General features: G+C 49.5%; 3 protein-coding genes across 4 annotated transcripts in view; 1 reads left to right on the top strand and 2 right to left on the bottom strand.

Annotated features, from left to right (window-relative positions):
* LOC139059353 (methanethiol oxidase-like) overlaps positions 1-23,554 on the top strand; it is a 423,146-nt gene that overhangs the window by 297,382 nt on the left and 102,210 nt on the right. The window lies entirely within an intron of this gene.
* On the bottom strand, positions 2,658-8,186 carry LOC139059712 (uncharacterized). Its single transcript, XM_070538147.1, has 2 exons — positions 7,771-8,186; positions 2,658-5,795 (listed from the first exon to the last, which is right to left on the bottom strand). The coding sequence occupies exons 1-2, from the start codon at positions 8,119-8,121 to the stop codon at positions 4,161-4,163; spliced, it is 1,986 nt and encodes a 661-aa protein (XP_070394248.1). The 5' UTR covers positions 8,122-8,186; the 3' UTR covers positions 2,658-4,160.
* LOC139059710 (uncharacterized) lies at positions 17,638-21,769 on the bottom strand. The gene is made up of 2 exons (XM_070538146.1): positions 21,730-21,769; positions 17,638-19,746 (listed from the first exon to the last, which is right to left on the bottom strand). The coding sequence occupies exon 2, from the start codon at positions 19,609-19,611 to the stop codon at positions 18,112-18,114; it is 1,500 nt and encodes a 499-aa protein (XP_070394247.1). The 5' UTR covers positions 19,612-19,746; positions 21,730-21,769; the 3' UTR covers positions 17,638-18,111.

The raw sequence follows: 23,554 nt of genomic DNA, 5'->3' as shown, positions 1-23,554 counted from the left end.
ACAATTATGATTTTGCACACCATTCACGGTGTGTAAATAATAATTATGAACGTTTACAAATGATAAACCTTTGCACATCGTCCACAGTTGCGCACGTTCAAAGCTAATAACGGAATCTCGTGTAGGCAAGTGTCTCCCCGGATGCTTAAAAACATCTTGAAAGAGATTTAATATAGCCATGTTTATAAGCACTATGCAGGAATGTTTCCCTGAACTGCCCCTGCAAGACTGCGCGGTAGCTTTTCTTATCTTTATGAAACTTGATTTATTTGGAGCGAAAATTATGCTACATGAACACGAAGGACGTTGCGCTACTTCCAGCCGTTGGTTTATTGAAACAGCAAGTGCGACTTTTATACATACGCATTTCACAACCATCACTTCCACGTCGAACTAAACATTACCGCACAGAAAAGAGTTAATCTCCTCATCCTGGAGGAGATTCGTTTCGGCTCGATTCTTGTACTCGGTGTATAGTATCCCGACTTTCTTAGGAAGGTAAGTTTTCTCGCGCTTGCTCATTAAGGACCAAATTCTTGGCCACTCACAAGCGGCTGAAAAAAAAAACTGACATTATTCGCGATGCCTGCGACCTATAAGTGGCGCGCGCGGTAAACCAAGATGGCAATCCGGAGGAGGATCGCGGGCGATGCGGAGGTATGGTGGCTAGAAGTAGAGGTGGCGCCAACGCCCGTAATTTTGGGGCAAAAGCGCGCTCCTTCGATTCATGCCGCCGCCACAGTGGCCGTGGTGGCGCTGCGGTCAGCATTGCGATGTCTCTCCTGGCCCCTTCGCCTCTTACCCTCGCTATTTGGGCATGAGTACGTGTGATTGTCGTCTTCTCGGTTCGACGTTGCGCGCATGTAATTTTCACGGTGTTTCCTTTGCGGTGACAGATTGCTCGTTAGCATGTAGGCTTTACTTCCGTGCCCTGTTTCAGCCAAATGAATCATCGCGTAAAGAAAGCGAAGTAAACGCACTGATTTGTACCGAACTGCACGTCCCGTTACGTATCGTCAAGGAAGACGGGAAACGTGTGACTTTGTTTTCTGTGCCAAAGGACGCCGAACGTTTTGAAACGTGGCCGCGGGCTGTCCCTTGGGTTGACGAATTTCTCGACGAGAAGTCAGCCCCCTGTGAGCTTCACTTCCACGAACAATACATTGTGTGCCACTTCACGGACGTGGTCAACGGCGGAAGAGTCGATTCCCCGTGATCAGCCCATGCTTACAAGGCACACAGTGCGCACAATTTACCCAAATGCTCCGTCGCACCTCTCTAAGAAAGCAACCCTCGCCACTGCTGTTCACAGGGGAGGACTTTTATATCCGTCAGATGAGCTGAATGCACTGGTGACATCACTGGAAAACACTCACCCACTGCTTCCGTGTGAAACAAGTAAGAAGCGACAGCTTTATGGATCTGGTATGATTTCTTCAGCTTGGCAAGTTGAGCCTCGTTGGCTACCCTGAACACGGAAAAGCACTAACGAATAGAATCATAAAGTTCTATGTCCTCACAAGGCTCCATTTCTGCGTCGAATCTCAGAACGTGAAACGGGACGAAACGCGGGAGCGAATGAAGGTGCTGAAAGTATCTCGAGTGCTCTGAATTGTGCCTTGAGAACCTTCCTACAAACCTATTTTCTATTAATGACTTTTAGTTTGTTACGTGCAATTCCTTTTTGATTTGTGTTGCCAAGAAGTCCTCTATTTCGTGAATAAATGTCGTTCTGGCAACCTGGATTTGGTTGCTGAGGTTTGTGACGGTTTCTGCGGTGTTCCTTCATTAGTTGAAGCTTGCCGTCATGAGCTCGAACATCGTATGAGAATCACGAGCATCTCGCTATCGAGTGCGGTGCGATAATCAATCGCTCTAAGAGCTGAAACTGCATGTGGAACTTTATTCACTATACGCCTTTCAGTCCTCACTTGCAACTTTAACTCGTCGGCACGATTCCCGTGCCGATAAAGACTGAGCCCAGGACTGAGCCCGGTTGGCAACCCTACACCAGGGAAAGGGAAAAGGCGAGGAAAGAATCAAAGAAGAGAAAGGCCACTGGGCGATGTATCGGGCATGCGCTGTCTGCGCTACCTTATCAGGACAGCACTGATATCACGCGTGCGCTTGACCATTTAAGAGCGTGCCGATAAGCCCTTGGCGGCCTCTTGTTCCTACCATCGTGTACTTGCCTCGATCTTTACCAGGCCCACGTTGCGCACGTTACAGGCATCATAGAGTTTCACCGGTGCCTACCATTTTCCGCATCTACAGTGACCGTGTCGGCGTGAAAAGGCTCGTTGAATAGGCTTACATATGTGCACATTGCCACATACTCAGGGATCGATGTTGGTCCGTCCGACGGTTGTCCTCCATTCCTGTTCCCTCAGCCCAGCAGCCCGATGCGCTATCGATTTGACGACGGACTACCCGGTCACCCAACTAGGCGGAAAAACAATTGGAGACATAAATAGGTATAAAGTTACTCTCCGGAAAGTGAGAGAAGTATCCTAAGAATGCTTACACATTAAGAAGAAGACAAAAGAGATAGATAAAATAATTCCGAGCATTTCCACTATGTGAAGATTGAAGACCTGCGGAGCTGTTTAGCGCACGAAACAGAAGTGACCTAGAATATTGAACAAAGGTATGAAGGTATTTATTGTCCTAATCACTGGTCATCATAGCAACATAGCCACGCACACATGTTCGCGTATAACCTCTGCTATTAAATGTGTCCGTTACGTAACACAGTGAATGGCTCATCCCCCCGTAAGCGCGACCTGCACTATACGACGACAAAATAGAAGTGAAATTCACCGCTCTAATGATGAGCGGAAACGGAGCCAGCTGTGGAAGACGACGACAACGAACGCGCGAGCAGTGGCACAGCACGTGATAATGGTTGGGGTCATGAATTTTTTCAACAACATATGTTCTTACCCTTTTGCCTGGGACCTCTTTGTGTCCCACGTGTGACAAGGATAGTTCAAGGGCGTGTTATAGGTCCCCGAGCCCACAGGAATATGTGCCATTGATCTTGGACCCTTTCTGCAATATCACCATGATCTGGCATCATGATTTTTTTGTCAACATCTCGGACGCAAGTTTTTTTGCAGATCATAGCCATAGACAGCTTCGCTGTCCAAATAAAACAGGGAATCCAGAATTGCTAGCATCTGAACGTGCTTATCAAGGCCGATTTCGTGCAAATGCGGGCAAGACTCTTAATACCAGGCCCTATGCAGTTTTGCAGCGAGCACAAGCATAAGGTAAAATGTTTTTCGCGCTTCTAAGGCGCTTCTCCGGTCTCATTAGTTCAATTTAACCCACTAAGTGTGCGGTAGTGCTCGCGTCGTAGCGCCACAGCACTTTCGCGTAATATTCGCGCTTGGCATTTTTTGCTAGATGTTGCGCCTCACGCAAACAGCATCGCAGCGTCTGCTCATTCATTTTGCGATCGACAACAGACGACACCGCAGAGGGTGAAGCCGATGCCATGTGCCTTCTTCAAAAGATGGCAGTCAATCTTACGAGAGCCTGCTGCTGCCGTGCTGTAAGCAGTTCAGCGCCAGAGGAATTGCTGAACCCAGCCGATTTATTGCGACACGCAGGTATGTTGCCGGTCAATAGTTTTAGATGAAGACGCCTCAGGGATACTGGTCGCACATTTAGCAGTAAGCTGGAGTGGACAACGCGTTCTAGAATGCGTTCATCATGTAATATAATCATATAATGACGTATGCTCTTCCGATATGCTCCAGTGAAAAACTGAAACGGGATTAACACTACAACGCTTGTACGCGTGTACTTTTCCAGTGGTTAGCTCGGATTTAATCTGATAAGGTCTAGTCCGTCAATTGAGCTTTCGCAGCATTTGGAGAACGTTGACAGCGTTCGCCAATCATGACGCGTACTCTCTATGATACTGCGAGTACTTCAGGGAGAACGTCTCGCAGGAAAGGTTGCGATGATGCTTCGGAACTATATTGAGTAGCGTTTTTCTGAAAACATTGGCAGAGCAGAGCTGAAAATACAAGATGACCCGATAACTTCAGTGGAGTCCGGAATATTCTATTGTGTGTGAAGTCGGTATGGTAGCCTGTACTAACTGACGAACTGTGCATGTGTATGGTGGACGAAGGCAACAAATGCCGCCATCAGACGGCGACAGGCGCGACCCTCAGATCGTGTATGCAATTCGCCACCCGCGGCAGCGTCTGGCATTGAAACGCTGCGCAGAAGTCGGGCAAGCGCCGCATAAAGTTCGTGCTCCGGGACAGCTGCTTGAGCTCCTCGTGCCTGAAGCACACGTATCGCACGTAGAATAGCATGTAGAAGAATTGGCTGGGCGAAATGTACAACAAGCTCCACATTCGGACCGCCCTGTGCCACCCGGCGCCCGCCACGGCGCGCACCGTCGAGCGCAGCGACAGCGCCGGGTAGGGAAGCTCGGTGGGATCCTCGCGGCCGACTTGACCCTGTATACAGTCCATGTGACCGTTAAGCACTTTCGACACCACCTTGCTCCAGCCTGGGTGCTCGAAGATGGCGTGCCAGAGAGTAGACGCCAGCTGGACACCCACCAGCGCCGCAGTGATGTATGTTTCGCGGCGGGCTTCGACCCTGATATCTGCGTACAGGAAGGGCGATAACACGATAGCGTCCTCCAGTAGTAAGGCGTACGCATCGAAGCCCCTTAAGCGCGTCCAACTCAGAACACCGAGACCGCGGGCGTCGGCGTGCAGCAGCGTCTTGCGCTGAAAAGCTCGGACGGCGATGACGTTGGCGCAATAGTCTTCCGTCAGGTTCGGCAGGAAAATCTGGTACCAGTGCGACAGCTGCGCGGGCAAGAGCAACCGCAGCCGCGAGATCAAGGCATGCGCCTCCTTGGCGTCTTCGGGACTCGCGAATATGTCGGTGGCGTCCGCGATGACTGCCGCGGAGATGGAGTCGTAGAGGGAGCGGAGTGTGTCGTCTCTCTCTTGGTTCGTGAACTGGTGCACTGATACCAGGTCCCACAATTCGAAGAGGTAACTGGTGTCGGTGTCACAGAACTCGGTCCATAGCGCGGTGCCTTTTTCCGCTGTGCTGTCTAACAGGAACCCTTTTTCGAAAAGGGCAGCCGTGGTTCCGGCGATGAGGAAGGCTAGTGATGTCGCATGGAAATATGGTGAGTCGAGTATGTCGAAGACCGTCCGGATGACACTCGCGTGATTTACCGTGACTATCATGGTGTCGCTGCAGCGGTACGAGCAGACGTCGTTCATGTGAAGCCGCCACTCATCGAGTGATGCTCTCGGGAATAGCTGGCCGAGCACGTCAAACCCGCCATGTAACGGTTCTCTTTTATCGGTCACCAGGCTCGCGTGGTACAGCCGGAGTCGTAAATCCGAGAAGCTTTTGCGCGTCACGTTAAGTCCAAGGCGCTGGCTGACGACCGATATTGAGTGGTCGATGAGGGTGCTAGTCGGTTTCCACCGGATGTTCCCAAACTTTCCATATTCAGGCGTTTGGGAGACTATCGTGTTGAAGGGCCCTATGTTAGTCTTAAGGTTCACTTTTAGGCGGAAAGTGAGCGATATTCCGTACATGATCTCCAGTATACCGGCGGTATCGACTACTGGAAAATCGTTTGTGCCACTCCACCTGTAGAACATGTCGGCGACATCGTTGACGGCTTCCTTTGTGGGTGACAGTCGCTTTACGAGAACAAATAAGCAGCTGAGGTAGTAAGCGTGTAGGACGTCGCTTGCAGGCGTTCGTAAGGTTCCCTGTAGTGTCGGATACAAGACCTGCAAGCAGAGCGAATGCTATCGCTGAGTCGCTGCGGAACAATCTTAAGCAAATGCGAGTAGAAGCGTTTGTCATATGACATTGTAGTTGCACAGTTAGTACGAAATTTGTACAGCCTTAGTTGCAACACAAGGAGAATTCGGAACTGTACCCTGTGGACGCATTTCACTTCGAATAACACTATAAATGATTGTTAAGCAGCCGAAATGAAAGCAGCAAAAGTACTCCTTTCGGGAGAACGATACACGGTGGAGTGTCATGCGAGAGAATCTTCCGTGGAGCCATAACGTATATTGGACTGCCTTTGTTTCAAGCGACAGCAGTTTGTTATTTCCAAACATTATCGCATAGCAACAAAGTCATAGTGCATCTATCAACACCCTGAGAGCAGCGAAGCGTTAGACACACGTAAAAGTTATCTCAGACACGTGAATACCTGTCCGAAATATGCGATGTGAATGTGTTTTATAAAGACGTCATATTTTATGCTTCTCCGCCAAACGTCGTCGTGCACACAGGCAAGGCACTTTTGTTACGATACAGTTATTCTGCTGGCCTCTAAGAAGGGCTGGGAGGCACCGATCAGCTTGTTTCTAAGTGCCCCTAGGTCTAACCGATGTGCTTTTTACCTAGTGTGATTTGATCCTATTAGATTATTTGGCATGTGAAAATAAAAATACCGGCACACGCAAGCCTCTGGAGAGCACCTAATGTTACAATAAAGTGGGCGGCGCAGTACCACAGCCGGATCCAGGGCGTTCCGATGGTTCGGGCCACCGAACCCGGAGCGTGCCGCTGGGTGTACGCATTCAAGATCGGCGTACACCGTCGGCGCGCGGAGGCCTCGACGAATCCCCAATGCACGGAGTAGTTTGGATTCTTGCTTTGGTGCCTGAGTCGCTGCCAAAGTATACTAAATAATACCACGTTGTTTGCATTTAATTGTGCCGATTTTTACGAACTTCGCGGCCTCAATTGCAAGAATCTACGCGCGCATGCCTAGAGAATCTCTGTGAACTGCCGGGCACATTTTCTTGCGATAGAAATTATATGGACACCCCAGGCGCATTTCTGCCGCCGCGGCCGCCGCCGTGATGTTGCGTATAAAGTCCAAGGGCGATAAGACCACCGCCCTGCTCCGTATGCTGTATGTGCGAGCGAAAATCTTCGATGGTGACCCGGCAAACGCGGTTCAATCTCGCGTGCGGGAGCAAGAAACGCCGGCCAGAAGCGTCTCGGGCGACTGCTAGGGTGCCTCGATGTCCTCCTCGCCCGCCGTTTCGTACAGAGCGAAGACAGCCGCGGCGTCTGCTACGGAGTTGGGCACGCGAATGGCGGACGCCGTAGTAGACGCCTTTGATGGACGTCGTAGGGACGCCTTGCCGGCCCTCGTGTGTCTTGAAAGCAATCTGCGACGTGGCCAAAGTACGCGCCCGCAAGGGCCTCATCTTAAAAACGATCTGCGATGTTTGCAGAGTGCGCGTAGTGCCGGTAGCTTCGTATGCGCTGTGCTTTCGACGTTTCGTTCGCGTTGAAGCGGGAGCTGCTCGAAGGTGAAGGCGTTTGCTGCTGCCGTGATTCCTCAGTCCAGCATTTCGACAGCGAGTTTCCGCGCTCATCGAGCGAGATGTGTTCATGTTTAACTGCGTGCGCGTGACACCGCGCTTGCTAATTTAGTTAAAACGCGTTGACGGGCTAGTTGGTCTGAATCCACAATAGAGTGTGCAAGCGCTACTGAACGAGGACGTAGAAAGAAGCAGACACACAAAGACAGCGCTGTGTCTGTTTCTTCCTGCGTCCTCGGTCGGTCACGCTTACATATTCAATCTTTGTTAATTTAGTTAGTAAGCGAATGTTTACAAGTCTAACGGCCAATAAAACTACTATCCTCGTAATCGGTGCTTCGAAACTGCAACTCTTTTTCTTTCGAGCCACTCTGCCGGCCGACTTTAATATTATGCAGCGCTCGCATACCTCCGCATGGAATAGCTCAGCGTTGGCTTCAGCGAGCCCATCTCGGTGATAGCAGGCGTGGTCCAGGAAGTTGTTGCATGCGTCCACGGTGCGGTTGGCGCGCCGGTACATCTCGACGACGAGCTTCTCGCAGCAGAAACCCGGCGTCGACGGCAGCGGAGGTGGCTCGTCCGTTTCGCGGTGGAGCGCGTGGCGCAGCGCCCACACGGTTAGGCCTAGCGCGGTGGCCAGGATCGCCGCCCAGCATACGAACTGCGGCGGAACGGGGCCGAATAGCGTCTTGTAGCCGCCGCGTGGCTGCTCAGCGTGGGCCTGCGTCCGCAGCGCTGGTCCAGGGTCGGTGTCGGTCATCCCTCGGCGCCGTCCTTGCGAGAGAATCGCTCGTGGCGCTATTCGCGAGAGCAGCTCGTGGTCGCTTCTTCTTGCGGCTCGGTTGACAGTAAAATTTACGATCTTGTTAATGATGATGATGATGATTTTCAGGCTGTGCCGCATACCCACAAATAGGGAGTGAACCGAGAAGCGGCGATATATTTATAATAAATATATAAATTAATAAGAGTTCATAAATAGCTATGGAAGAACAGGAGGATAAATCTGGCATTGTTGCTCGAAGTTGAACGAAATGAAGCTCAGAATCTTCCTGCCCTGTCGCGTCAATCTGTGCCGAATGGCTCGTCAAAGGCGACCCACCGCATGGGCTGTTGGATCGCTCCAAATACGCCGAAAGGACAAAACTACTAACAAACGGCTTCGTCGCTTAGGCCTGCCGCTTCAGGGTGCCCACGAGATCCTATTCTCGCAATAAATATTAATAACCGCGATGCAGTTCAGTGCATACGCGTGAATACGGTCAGGTCGGTCGGATTTTCGGCGAGTAACATACGAGCAGAACATATGTAAAACTGCTATATGACCGCTGCAGATGAAGTGACCACTGATTTGACTCTACCTAGAGGCTCTGGATTGGACTTGTCCTAAAGGCACCGGTCGAGAGACGGATGCCCAGATGGTGGACGGGGTTTAGAATTTTTAACGCACTTGGCGTTGCAGAATTATAAATTATTGCTTCGTGCTAGATTGTTGTCTGCAGCTGCTTTTATTGTGTTCGCATATCATGTGTATATTGTATCCCCCCCCTATGTAGTGTCTTTCGGGACATTAAGGGTATTAAAAAAAGTAAGGCGGAATCGGACATGACTGTCATATGAGTTCAGAAGGCACTTTCGGTCACTACCTCATGTAGTTTCTGACAGAAGCTTGAGAAGGTTCATTGTTTTGAGACATTTTATTTTCAGATTTTCAATATGGGGAATAAATGTGAGCTGTGAGTCTAAAGTGATTCCCTGGAATTTATGTTGGCTGCTCACAGAGAGTGTGTCTCCCTTGATTGTAATACTATGCAGTGGTGCTACCCCTTTCGTGCTTGAGAACAGTACGCAGGTACTCTTTTGTGTGTGTTTTGAAGCCGTTCTTTTCCACGCATTTAGATAATTTCTTTATCCGAAGCTACACTTGTCATTCGCAGAAATCAGTATTGCATGATTTGAAACTTACTTGAACATCGTCAACAAGAACGAAACAAGACATTGCGCGTGGAAGGACTGTATGAAGGCTGTTCATGTTTACAATAAATAGTGTGCAACTAAGTGCGCCCCCTTGCCGAACACCAATTTCTTGGGTGAAAGATTTAGATAAAGCGTTACCAACGTTTACGCGAAAAGTGCGGTATAGACAGATAGCTTTCAATTGTGTTTATCATGTTCCCGCGGACACCCATCGCGGAAAGATCGCGGAGGATTCCGCATCGCCACGTCGTGTCGTACGCTCTCTCTAGGTCTAGAAATACTGAAAGGAAAAAACTGCTTATGAATGAATGCATCTCTAATGTTTGCCTCAATGCGCACAAGGTGGTCTATTGCCGACCTTCCCTCTCGGGAACCGCACTGAAGGGGGTCTATTTTGCTATTACTATTTAGGAAGCCGAATACGCGTTTTTTCATAATAATATTTTTTATCATTTTAATGGTGAATAAGAATTTTTTCAAGAACAGACAGCTTGCTAGCGCTATTGGCCTCTAGCTGCTGGCTTAGGCCAGGTCTTTCCCTTGTTTAAGAACGGGGATGACTATAGCTTCTTTCCAGGACGGTGGAATATACCCCGCCGCCCACATGGTATTGAAAAGGGATTGGAATGTCCAGTGTTTCAGGGTGTGGGTGCCGAATCATTTCGTATATGCATTGTTTGCTATGTTTGCTATGCACGCACAATGAGGCCACTGTAACCCATCACCCCTATGTTCCCATGTATTATATCGAATATGAGAAATATGGAGCACGTGTTTCATGTTTATTGCGATGGAAATTATGTGGACATTGCAAGCGAATTTTTGCCGTCGCTGTTGGCAAAAAAATGTTTCGTCTTTAGAGTTGTCGGTGTATATACAACAATGGTTAGCAGGCTCTAAAAGTGGGGCATTTTACTATAACGTCGTATTGGTTGACAGGCGTGCGTGTATGTACAGCATTATGCTAATCTGTTGTACACTTAAGAGCACAGTCTTGCGTAATACTAGCCCAGTCTTGCAATTCTTGTGCAAGACTTAGCCGACCTGATGCAGTAAAAGTGCAGTACTTCGGTAAGCTAAAACATGGTTAAGCTGTACAGTGCCCCTATGCTTTGCGAATGATTTTTTCACACGTGCTGCTACGTGAAGCAGTTGAAAACACACATTGGATTGTAAAACTTTATTTGTCCAACAGATGTAGGGAAGGCTTTAAGTCTACCCACCTAGACGACGGCCAGGAGTCCTTGGACCCTAGCGGCGATTTCGGCCAGTTGGACGGTCTTCAGTTGAATCTCCGGATCGGAGCTGAGTAATAACGTCTCCCATTGTTCTAAAGGCGTTATTCTTCCCTCAGAGGGAGCCTGTGGGCATTCCCACAGAATGTGATTAAGATTAGCCCTGGCTTTACATAGCTTACACTGGCTAGAGTACTGACCCGGGTAGTAGAGGCTGCACGAGATCATGAGACCATGAGATCGCCCAAATATCCTTAGAATAGCTAGAAACAAATGCTATGAACCGTGCTTGCTCCCACACAGCCACCATTATATTCGATTTATTTCGGATATTTGTATACAACCGGATGTTCGCACATTTCGAAGATATATTTTCGAATAGAATACGAATACTAAAAATATAATATTGGAACTTTTCGAATATTAGCACGCCACTAATAAGTAAGTATTGTTGAAAGAAATTAACTAGTCTGGGAGTCAGGCGAAGTGGGCAGATACAGTTAAGAAAACGGAAAAAAGAAAAATTAAGGCGATGGATGGATGGATGTTTGGATGGGATTGGACAGGACAAAATGGGACCGGACGGACGCACAGATGCATGGATTACAACTCCCCGTGCGTTAAAAGTGATGGCTGATCACCTAATATGACAATTATGATTTTGCACACCATTCACGGTGTGTAAATAATAATTGTGAACGTTCACAAATGATAAGCGTTTGCACATCGTCCACAGTCGGGCACGTTCAAAGCCAATAACGGAATATCGTTTAGGCAAGTGTCTCCCAGGATATGTAAAAACGTCTTGAAGGAGATCTAATGTAGCCATTTTTATAAGCACTATGCTGGAATGTTTCCCTGAACTTCTTCTGCAACTCTGCGCGGTAGCGTTTTTTATTTTTATGAAACTTGTTTTATTTACCGCGAAAATGACGCACCTTGAACACGAATGACGTTGCGCTACTACCAGCCGTGGGCTTATTGAATCAGCTAGCGCGACTTTTATACGTACGCATTTCACAACCATCACTTCCACCTCCAACTAAACATTACCGCACAGAAAGAGTTAATCCCCTAATCCTGGAGGACTACTGAAGCTACTTTGACGCATGTGTCCCCTGCGTGATTGATAAGTTATGCTTCTAGTATACATGTATTTTCCTTTTCTGTTTATCGTGCGATTTTCTCAGGTCTTTGTTAGCTTGAGAGGCAGTGTCACTGGCACCTCTTAAAGTGGTAGGCCGGATGCCCAGCGGATCGATTGTTCGTAATCAAGTTTTGTTCACGTGCGTTTCTTTATAACAACAGTCCATTTGCCTTACGTATACTCATTTGGAAACCGGAGGAATTTGGTATACTGTTCCTATCTTGTACTCGCTGTATAGTATCCCGACTTTCTTAGGAAAGTAAGTTTTCTCCGGCTTGCTCATCATGGAGCAAATTCTTGGCTACTCACAAGAGGCTGAAAAAAAAAAGAACTGACATTATTCGCGATGCCTGCGACCTATAGGAGGCGTGCGCGGTAAACCAAGATGGCTGTCCGGAGGAGGATCGCGGGCGAAGCGGATGTACGGTGGCTAGAAGTTGAGGTGGCGCCAACGCCCGCATGTTCGCGACAAAAGCGCGCTCCTTCGATTCATTCCGCCACCACAGTGGCCGTAGTGGCGCTGCGGTCAGCATTGCGATGTCTCTTCTTGCCCCTCTGCCTCTTTCCCTCGCTATCTGTGCATGAGTACGTGTGAGTGTCGTCTTCTCGGTTCGATGTTGCGCGCATGTAATTTTAGCTGTGTTTTCTTTGCGGTGACAGATTGCGCGTTTGCTTGTAAGCTTGAGTTCCGTTCCCTGTTCCAGCCAAATGGATCCTCGCGTAAAGCAAGCGAAGCAAACGCAATGCTTTGTGCCAAACTGCACGTCCGGTTAAGTATCGATCGTCAAGCAAGATGGGAAGCCTGTCACTTTGTTTTCTGTGCCAAAGGACGGCGCGCGTTTTGAAACGTGGCGGCGGGGGTTCCCCTGGGCTGACGAATTTCTCGACGAGAAATAAGCCCTCTGTGAGCTTCACTTCCACGAACAATACATTGTGCGGCAGTTCACGCACGTGGTCAACGCCGAAACAGTCGATTCGCCGTGATCAGCTCGTGCTTACAAGCGTCACAGTGCCAAGAATTTAACCAAATGCTCCGTCGCACCTCCCCAAGAAAGCAGCCCTCACCACTTCTGTTGACAGGGGAGGACTTTTATATCCGTCAGATGAGCTGAATGCACTGGTGAAATCACTGGAAAACACTCACCCGCTGCTTCAGTGTGAAGCAAGTAAGAAGCGACAACTTTATGGATCTGGTATCTTTTCTCCAGCTTACCAAGTTAACCTCGTTGGCTTCCCTGAACACAGAAAGGACTGACGAATAGAATCATAAAGTTGTATGTCCTCACAAGGCTCCATTTCTGCGTAAGGTCTCTGAACGTGAAACGGGACGAAACGCGGGAGCGAATGAAGATGTTGAAACTATCTGGAGTGCTCTGCATTGTGCCTTGAGAACCTTTCTACAAACCTTTTTTTTTATCAATGACTTTTAGTTTCAGTTATGTGCAATTTATTTGTGATTGGTGTTGAGAAGAACTCCTCTATTTCGTGAGTACAATGTGCAATAAATGTCGTTTTGGCAATCTGGATGTGGTTGCTGAGGTTAATGACTGTTTCTGTTGTGTTCCTTCATTAGTTGGAGCTGGCCGTCGTGAGCTCGGAGATCGTATGAGAATCACGAACATCTCCCTATGGACTGCCGTGCGATAATCAATCGCTCTAAGAGCTGAAACTGCATGTAGGACTTTATTCACTATTTGCGATTAAGTCCTCACGTGCGCTTTTGACTTATCGGCGCTTGTTTCTCTCTATCGAGTGCGGTGCGATAATCAATCGTTCTAAGAGCTGAAACTGCATGCAGAACTTTATTTACTATAGGCCTTTAAGTCCTCACTTGCAGTTTTATCTTGTCGGCGATAAGGACAGAGCCCAGGACTGAGCCCGGTTGGCTACCCTACACTGGGGGAAAAAGGCGAGGGAAAGATTAAAAGAAGAAGAGAAAGTCCAGTGGGCGTCAGAGAGTTTCTTCGAACAGCGGTACCTACCATTTTCCGCATCTACTCTGACCCATGTCGACGTGAAAAAGGTTCGTTGAATTAAGAGCCTTACATACGTGCACATTGCCACATACTCAGTGATCTAAGTTGGTCCGTCGGACGGTTGTCCTCGATTCCTGTTCCCTCAGCACAGCAGCGCGATTCGCTATCCATTCGACGATGGACTACCCGGTCACCCAACTAGGCGGAAAAACAATTGGAGACATAAATAGGTATAAAGTTATTCTGCGGAAAGTCAGAGAAGTATCCTAAGAATGCTTGCACATTAAGATGAAGACAAAAGAGATAGATGGAAAAAATTCTGAGCCCTTCCGCTATGTGAAGATGGAAGACCTGCGGAGCTGTTTAGCGCACGAAACAGAAGCGACCTAGAATATTGTACAAAGGTACGAATATATTTAATGTCCTAATCTGTTGTCATCACAGCGACATAGGCACGCACACATATTCGCGTTTCACCTTTGCTATTAAATGTATGCCTTACGTAAGACAATAAATGGCTCATACCCCCGTAAGCGCGATCTGCATGTTAGGACGACAACATAGTAGTGAAATTCTACGCTAGAAAGATGAGCGGCAACGGAGCCACTGTGGGAAACGATGACGACGAACGCGCGAGCAGTGGCACTAGCGCGTGTGCGTGGTTGGCGTGAAGAATTTTTTAAGAGTCTGTTTTGAAAAAGACGTACAAAAGTTTTTTTTTTAAAAAACATCTGTTCTTACCCTTGTGCCTGGAACCTCTTTGGGTCCCACGTGTGACAAGGATAGTTCACGGGCGTGTTACAGGCCCCCGAGCCCACAGGGGTGTGTGAGTGAGTGAGTGAGTGAGTGAGTGAAAAATTTATTAGCTCTAGATTCGCTGGTCTTCTGCGGTCTTCAGATGGCTTCGTCCATCTTCTAGCACAACGGTCGGTTGCCCTTAGTCCAGGGCTGCACTGGATACTGGTGCCAGTTGTTCCTGCCGAATCAGACCTTCTTGGTCGACCTAGCGATCGCTGGAGAGCACTCCCTCCCATTGCTCCGCACTCGGGTTTGGTATAAAGGGGGGCCACGTCTATCTTCTGGCATGCCCACGTTATGTGATACAGCGTGGGTGTTTCGGGGTACCAGGGGCATTTGTCATTGTATTGTGTGGGATAAATTTTGTTGAGTAGGTTAAGGTTCGGGTACGAGCCCGTTTGTAGCTGCCTCTACGCGACAGAGTCCCCTCTGCTAAGGGAGTTGTGCGGTGGTGGATACCGCTTTCTGCAGCCCCTGTAGTAATTTAGTATCGCCGAATAGTCGTGGGGTACATGTTCGGTCTCCTCGAGGTCGCCTACGTTGGATGCTCGGTAATTAAGCGTACCCTCGAGCTATCCTGTCCGCCTCTTGGTTCCCTGCCACTCCCACGTGTCCCGGCGTCCATGCTATCGTATGCCTAATTGGTTCTTCTTTTGTTTGTCGTTGTGTTATGTGGTCTCCGGAACGGAGTATGCAGAGCGCTCCGTGCCCTATTCTGCCGAGTAGGTAGTTGCGGCACGGGCTTTGTGAGTCTGTAAGGATTGTTAGAGACCGTTTAGACCGATATCCCTGCGCTGCCGCTTGAGCGACGGCCGCTTCTTCAGCCTCGACTATCGTACAGCCTTGTAGTGATGCGCTGGTGATGTCGCGTAGGTTCGAATCAATCACCGTTGCTACCGCGTTGCTCTTGCTCTGTCCGGCTGCTCTGGCGTATGTGTCTGCGTCCACATATACCGTCGTTTCTTGGGGTGCTAGTGTCTTTTGTAGGTATTCAGCCCTCGCCTCTCTGCGTGCTTTGTGTAGGTTGGGATCCATGTTCCGGGGTATGAGTGCTTCTTGAAGATGTTGGGATACTCGTCCGGAATTGTTTCGGTCCTCTGTATCTCTTGAAAATGATCGGCGCAGCATAGTTTCTTCAGGAGCTCCTTGCCAGATGGGGTCTGCTGTAGTCTGCGCTGTTGGGAGACTAGTTGCGCCTCTTTCAATTCCTCGAAGGTGTTGTGTAGTCCTAGGGCTAGGAGCTTTTCGGTTGAGGTGTTATGGGGAAGGTGGAGTGCGGTTTTGTAGGCTTTGTGTAGGATCGCGTCCGCCTGTTGTACCTCAGTCTTGATGGGATTGTAGTATGGGAGGCTGTATGCCACTCGGCTGTCGACCAGGCTTCTGACCAGCTTGAGTGTGTCCTCCTCTTGCATGCCATGGCGTCTGTGTGAGATGCGCGTGATCATGTGGGCCACTTGTAGGGTGGATGCCTTGAGTAGGGCGAGGGTGTGGGTGTAGCGTTGGTTTGACTGTATCCACATCCCCAGGATTCTGAAGAGCGTCTTTTCCAGTATCGGCTTCCCCTCGAGGTAGACTTTGAGCTTTAACTCGTTGCTGGTGGAGACTGTGCGGTTTTGCTTTCCTCTCTAAACTCTCAGTAGCTTGGACTTCTCAGTGGAGCAGGCTAGCCCTCTTGCTCTGACGTAGTCCTCTACACAGATAGCTGCCTTTTGTAACTTCTCTTCTTTCTCTCTGAGCGAGCCTGTGTTAACCCAAATGGTGATGTCGTTGGCATACATGGCATTGTGTATGCCGTCGATTTCTTTCAACTGTTTTGCGAAGCCAATCATGGCTATGTTGAAAAGCGGGGGGGGGGGGGGGGGAGATGACCGACCCTTGAGGTGTCCCTTTTTTTTGAGTAAGGAACTTCTCAGGCCAATCGTTGCGGTTCTGTTTGAAAGGAAGGCTTTGACGTAGCCGTAGACTCTCCTCCCGCAGTTCAGGTCGTTCATGCCTGTGAGGATAGCCTCGTGCGTTACATTGTCAAAAGCCCCCTTGATATCCAATGCCATTATTATATTCTCCCCGCTCCTGGGGATGTTCCCGAGTACTTCTTTGATTTGAAGCAGTACGTCTTGGGTCGATAATTTTGCTCTGAAGACGAACATGTTGTGGGGATACAGTTCGTTGTCCTCCATGTACTGTTGTAGTCTCAGAGTCACCACTGGTTCGTACAATGTTGCCAGGCACGATGTGAGCGAGATCGGTCTGAGGTTCTCAATTTGCAGTTTCTTGCCCGGGTTAGGGATCATGAATACCTCTGCATGCTTCCCAGTGTTTGTTGAGAAAGTCGGTTAATTGTGCGACTAACGCTTAGCTGAGTTTGCGGATGAGTGCGTTATTGATCTTGTCTGCACCCGCGGCCGTGTTTCTGGTTGTGTTTCGAATCGCTGCGTAGACCTCTTCTCGCGTGAGAGAACCTGGGTAGTGACCACTACATACTCAAGGCGCCAGTTACATCGGACAGGCTAAGGTGTCAGCTGGTATCGACAAAAATTACGGACTGTAGCGCTTTTCGAGAGGCATGCGATAAGAATCTCGCCAAGGACGAGATCCAATCGATAGAAGAGTGGGGAAAGATGCTCAATGAAAAACAGCGCAAGTACACCAAACAAATCGCGCGTACGACGCAGACGCCCGAGGTAGACGCCAGACTGCTCAAGCTGTGGGAAGCTAAACGCGGGCTCACCAAGAAGTGGAAGAAACAAAAATACAACAGGAAGCTAAAGATAAAGATCGCAGAAGTCGCAGCGAAAGCAGAGGAGTACGCGGCGCAATTGGCTAGGCAAAATTGGCAGCAATTGAGCGACTCCCTCAACGGAACTTTGAACACAGTGAGGACGTGGCATAACCTCAAGGCTCTCATAGATCCGACCAAGGCAGAAAACAACAGAACCATTTACCGGTTCATCCACCAGTTCGAGGGACCAGACTCGGAACTCCTGGAGAATGTACCCGTTAAGTGCTTCGGGGACACAAACCCAGCAGCTTACGCAGAGCACTACCGAAGAAGAGAAAACGTTAACCTGGTCAGCACTTGTAAATAATATTTGCCATTGTTTCGGCATTTACATTGTGCATCAATCTAAACCTTCGTTTTTTCTGAAATGTTTCTATGTACTGATCTATTTACTGTATATGCTATTTATTTTCGGGCCAGTGTTTCTATGGTCTTCTTTTCTTTGTTGACTTCTGATGTAAGCCAATTTTATTGTTATATAATACTTATTGCTTATGTATCTTCTGGTTTCTCGATATCTGTCACGTTGAAGCAAAAGTAATGCTTTGTTGACATGTATTATGAATAATCGAATTTTTCGTTGCTGTGTGCCGTGTGTTAAAGATATGTTTAGCAAATATACTTGTGAATGACATGTCATGCTGCCTTGAACTGTAGGGCCGCAGAGGCTCTGTCATGCATATTGCCTTTACCTCTGCCCCCTACATGGAGAGAATCCGTGAAACAAACAATAAAGAAGTGAAGTGAATATTCTATTGTGTGTGAAGTCAGTACGGTAGCCCGTACTAACTGACGAACTGCGCATGTGTATGCTGGACGAAGGCGACAAATGCCGCCATCAGACGGCGACAGGCGCGACCCTCACATCGTGTATGCAATTCGGCGGCTGCGGCAGCGTCTGGCATTGAAACGCTGCGCAGAAGTCGGGCAAGCGCCGCATAAAGTTCGTGCTGCGGGACAGCTGCTTGAGCTGCTCGTGCCTGAAGCACACGTATCGCACGTAGAATAGCATGTAGAAGAATTGGCTGGGCGAAATGTACAACAAGCTCCACATTCTGACCGCCCTGTGCCACCCGGCTCCCGCCACGGCGCGCACCGTTGAGCGCAGCGCCAGCGCCGGGTAGGCCAGCCCGGTGGGATACTCGTGGAAAACTTGCCCCACTATACAGTCAAAGTGACAGTTAAGCACATTCAAAACCGCCTTGCTCCAGCCTGGGTGCTCGAAGATGGCCTGCCAGAGAGTAGAGGCCAGCTGGACACCCACCAGCGCCGCAGTGATGTACGTTTCGCGGCGGGCTTCGGCCCTGATATCTGCGTACAGGAAGGGCGATAACACGATAGCGTCCTCCAGGAGTAAGGCGTACGCATCCAAGCCCCTTAAGCGCGTCCAACTCAGAACACCGAGACCGCGGGCGTCGGCGTGCAGCAGCGTCTTCCGCTGAAAAGCTCGGACGGCGATGACGTTGGCGTAATAGTCTTCCGTAAGGTTCGGCAGGAAAATCTGGTACCAGTGCGACAGCTGCGCGGGCAAGAGCAACCGCAGCCGCGAGATCAAGGCATGCGCCTCCTTGGCGTCTTCGGGACTCGCGAATATGTCGGTGGCGTCCGCGATGACTGCCGCGGAGATGGAGTCGTAGAGGGAGCGGAGTGTGTCGTCTCTCTCTTGGTTCGTGAACTGGTGCACTGATACCAGGTCCCACAATTCGAAGAGGTGACTGGTGTCGGTGTCACAGAACTCGGTCCATAGCGCGGTGCCTTTTTCCGCTGTGCTGTCTGACAGGAACCCTGTTTCGAAAAGGGCATTCGTGGTTCCGGCGATGAGGAAGGCTAGTGATGTCGCATGGAAATATGGTGAGTCGAGTACGTCGAAGACCGTCCGGATGACACTCGCGTGATTTACCGTGACCATCATGGTGTCGCTGCAGTGGTACGAGCAGACGTCGTTCATGTGAAGCCGCCACTCATCGAGTGATGCTCTCGGGAATAGCTGGCCGAGAACGTCAAACCCGCCATGTAACGGTTCTCTTTTATCGGTCACCAGGCTCGCGTGGTACAGCCGGAGTCGTAAATCCGAGAAGCTTTTGCGCGTCACGTTTACTCCAAGACGCTGGCTGACGACCGATATCGAGTGGTCGATGAGGGTGCGAGTCGGTTTCCACCGGATGTTCCCAAACTGTCCAAAATGAGGCGTTTGGTCAACTACCGCGTTGAAGGGCCTTTTGTTAGTCTTAAGGTTCACTTTTAGGCGGAAAGTGAGCGATATTCCGTACTTGATCTCCAGTATACCGGCGGTGTCGACTACTGGAAAATCGGTTCCGCCACTCCACCTGGAGAACATGTCGGCGACATCGTTGACGGCTTCCTTTGTGGGTGACAGTCCCTTTACGAGAACAAATAAGCAGCTGAGGTAGTAAGCGTGTAGGACGTCGCTTGCAGGCGTTCGTAAGGTTCCCTGCAGTGTCGGATACAAGACCTGCAAGCAGAGCGAATGCTATCGCTGAGTCGCTGCGGAACAATCTTAAGCAAATGCGGGTAGAAGCGTTTGTCATATGACATTGGACTTGCACAGTTAGTACGAAATTTGTACAGCCTTAGTTGCAACACAAGGAGAATTCGGAACTGTACCCTGTGGACGCATTTCACTTCGAATAACACCATAAATGCTTTCCAGCATTGTTAAGCAGCCAAAATGAAAGCAGCAGAAGTACTACTTTCGGGAGAACGATACACGGTGGAGTGTCATGCGAGAGAGTCTTCCGTGGAACCATAACGTATATTGGACTGCCTTTGTTTAAAGCGACAGCAGCTTGTTATTTCCAAACATTATCGCATAGCAACAAAGTCATAGTGCATCTATCAACACCCTGAGAGCAGCGAAGCGTTAGACACACGTAAAAGGTATCTCAGACACGTGAATACGCGTCCGGAATATGCGATGTGAATGGATTTGATAAAGATGTCATATTTTATTTTTCTCCGCCAAATGTCGGTCACGCAGACAGGCAAGGCACTTTTGTTACGGTGCAGTTATTCTGCGGGCCTCCAAGAAGGGCTGGGAGGCACCGATCAGCTTGTTTCTAAGTGCCCCTAGGTCTAACCGATGTGCTTTTTACCTAGTGTGATTTGATCCTATTAGATTATTTGGCATGTGAAAATAAAAATACCGGCACACGCAAGCCTCTGGAGAGCACCTAATGTTACAATAAAGTGGGCGGCGCAGTACCACAGCCGGATCCAGGGCGTTCCGATGGTTCGGGCCACCGAACCCGGAGCGTGCCGCTGGGTGTACGCATTCAAGATCGGCGTACACCGTCGGCGCGCGGAGGCCTCGACGAATCCCCAACGCACGGACTTGTTTGGATTCTTGCTTTGGTGCCTGAGTCGCTGCCAAAGTATACTAAATAATGCCACGTTGTTTGCATTTAATTGTGCCGATTTTTACGAACTTCGCGGCCTCAATTGCAAGAATCTACGCGCGCATGCCTAGAGAATCTCTGTGAACTGCCGGGCACATTTTCTTGCGATAGAAATTATATGGACACTGCAGGCGCATTTCTGCCGCCGCCGCCGCCGTGATGTTCCGTATAAAGTACATGGGCTCTAAAACCGTCGCCGTGCGTCGTATGCTGTATGTGCGAGCGAAAGTGTTCGATGGTGACCCGGCGAACGCGGTTCAATCTCGCGTGCGGGAGCAAGAAACGCCGGCCGGAAGCGTCTCGGGCGACTGCTAGGGTGCCTCGATGTCCTCCTCGCCCGCTGTTTCGTACAGAGCGAAGGCAGCCGCGGCGTCTGCTACGGAGTTGGGCACGCGAATGGCGGACGCCGTAGTAGACGCCTTTGACGGACGTCGTAGGGACGCCTTGCCGGCGCTCGTGTGTCTTGAAAGCAATCTGCGACGTGGCGAAAGTGCGCGCCCGCAAGGCCCTCATCTTAAAAACGATCTGCGATGTTTGCAGAGTGCGCGTAGTGCCGGTAGCTCGTATGCGCTGGTAGGTAGCTCGTATGCGCGTTGAAGCGAGAGCTGCTCGAAGGTCAAGGCGTTTGCTGCTTCCGTGATTCCTCAGTCCAGCATTTCGACAGCGAGTTTCAGCGCTCATCGAGGGAGATGTGTTCATGTTTAACTGCGTGCGCGTGACACCACGCTTGTTAATTTAGTTAAAACACGTTAATGGGCTAGTTGGTCTGAATCCACAATAGAGTGTGCAAGCGCTACTGAACGAGGACGTAGAAAGAAGCAGACACACAAAGACAGCGCTGTGTCGGTTTCTTCCTGCATCCTCAGTCGGTCACGCTTACATATTCAATATTTGTTAATTCAGTTAGTAAGCGAATGTTTACAAGTCTAACGGCCAATAAAACTACTATCCTCATAGTAGGTGCTTCGAAACTGCAACTGTTTTTCTTTCGAGGTACTCTGCCGGCCGACTTTGTTTAACATTATGCAGCGCTCGCATACCTCCGCATGGAATAGCTCAGTGTTGGCTTCAGCGAGTCCATCTGGGTGATAGCAGGCGTGGCACTGGTCCAGGGTCGGTGTCGGTCATCCCTCGGCGCCGTCCTTGCGAGAGAATCGCTCGTGGCGCTATTCGCGAGAGCAGCTCGTGGTCGCTTCTTCTTGCGGCTCGGTTGACAGTAAAATTTACGATGTTGTTAATGATGATGTTGTTGTTAATGAGGATGATGATGATTTTCAGGCTGTGCCGCATACCCACAAATAGGGAGTGAACCGAGAAGCGGGGATATATTTATAATAAATATATAAATAAATAAGGGTTCATAAATAGCTATGGAAGAACAGGAGGATAAATCTGGCATTGTTGCTCGAAGTTGAACGAAATGAAGCTCAGAATCTTCCCGCTCTGTCGCCTCAAACTGTGCCGAATGGCTCGTCAAAGGCGACCCACCGCATGGGCTGTTGGATCGCTCCAAATACGCCGAAAGGACAAAACTACTAACAAACGGCTTCGTCGCTTAGGCCTGCCGCTTCAGGGTGCCCACGAGATCCTATTCTCGCAATAAATATTAATAACCGCGATGCAGTTCAGTGCATACGCGTGAATACGGTCAGGTCGGTCGGATTTTTGGCGAGTAACATACGAGCAGGACATATGTAAAACTGCTATATGACCGCTGCAGATGAAGTGACCACTGATTGGACTCTACGTAGAGGCTCTGGATTGGACTTGTCCTGAAAGCACCGGTCGAGAGACGGATGCCCAGATGGTGGACGGGGTCTAGAATCTTTAGCGCACTTGGCGTTGCAGAATTATAAATTATTGCTTCGTGCTAGATTGTTTTCTCCAGCTGCTTTTATTGTGTTGGCATATCATGTGCGAATTGTATTCCCCCCTATGTAATGTCTTTCGGGACATTAAGGGTATTAAAAAAATTAAGGCGGAATCGGACGTGACTGTCATATGAGTTCAGAAGGCACTTTCGGTCACTACGTCATGTAGTTTCTGACAGAAGCTTGAGAAGCTTCGTTGTTTTGAGACATTTTATTTTCAGATTTTCAATATGGGGAATAAATGTGAGCTGTGAGTCTAAAGTGATTCCCTGGAATTTATGTTGGCTGCTCACAGAGAGTGTGTCTCCCTTGATTGTAATACTATGCAGTGGTGCTACTCCTCTTGTGCTTGAGAAGAGTACGCAGGTACTTATTTGTGTGTGTTTTGAAGCCGTTCTCATCCGCTCATTTAGATAATTTGTTTATACCAAGCTACACTTGTCATTCGCAGAAATCAGTATTGCATGATTTGAGAGAGAGAGAGAGAGAGAGAGAGAGAGAGAGAGAGAGAGAGAGAGAGAGAGAGAACACTTCATGTAGTCGCCTGCAGAACGACACCATGACTAAATGGCGCCGTGACGCGGGCCCTGACGTCTTCTCAGCGGGTGGTCTCTATTCAACTCCAGCGCGTGTCACTCCCGCGGTTGGTCGCCCTGTGGGGCAACGTTCCGTCGGTTTCGCTCGGCCTTTGTCTTTCAAGAGCCGCCGAGACCTGCTGGACGGCCCAGGTTTGGCTTTCGTGGTCGTAGCATTCCGCCGCAGCCGCGAGTCGCGGAGGAATCGTTGTACTTGTCGAAGCCTCATTGGGGAACTTGGTGCAATCCCATAGGATGTGCGTCAGGGTGGCCCTCTCCCGCTGGCACACGCGGCACACATCACTCACATATAATTTAGGGTATAGATGATTCATTAATACTGGGGTGGGTAAAGAACCAGTTTGCAATTGTCTGAACCGCACCGCCTCCGCTCGGCTCAGCCCCGGGTGCGGGGGTGG

The sequence above is a fragment of the Dermacentor albipictus genome, chromosome 4 (assembly GCF_038994185.2).
Source record: "Dermacentor albipictus isolate Rhodes 1998 colony chromosome 4, USDA_Dalb.pri_finalv2, whole genome shotgun sequence".
Taxonomy (NCBI): Eukaryota; Metazoa; Arthropoda; class Arachnida; order Ixodida; family Ixodidae; genus Dermacentor; species Dermacentor albipictus.
Note: the sequence above shows the minus strand (reverse complement) of the source record. Positions and strands in the feature narration are given on the sequence as shown.

What these genes read in the sequence shown, in the direction of transcription:
- LOC139059712 (XM_070538147.1), bottom strand. Translation starts at nt 8,121, where the DNA reads ATGACCGACACCGACCCTGGACCAGCGCTGCGGACGCAGGCCCACGCT. An exon ending in CTGAGCTATTCCATGCGGAG is followed by an intron (nt 5,796 to 7,770) that starts GTATGCGAGCGC and finishes CTCTGCTTGCAG; the next exon opens with GTCTTGTATCCGACACTACA.
- LOC139059710 (XM_070538146.1), bottom strand. Translation starts at nt 19,611, where the DNA reads ATGTTCTCCAGGTGGAGTGGCGGAACCGATTTTCCAGTAGTCGACACC.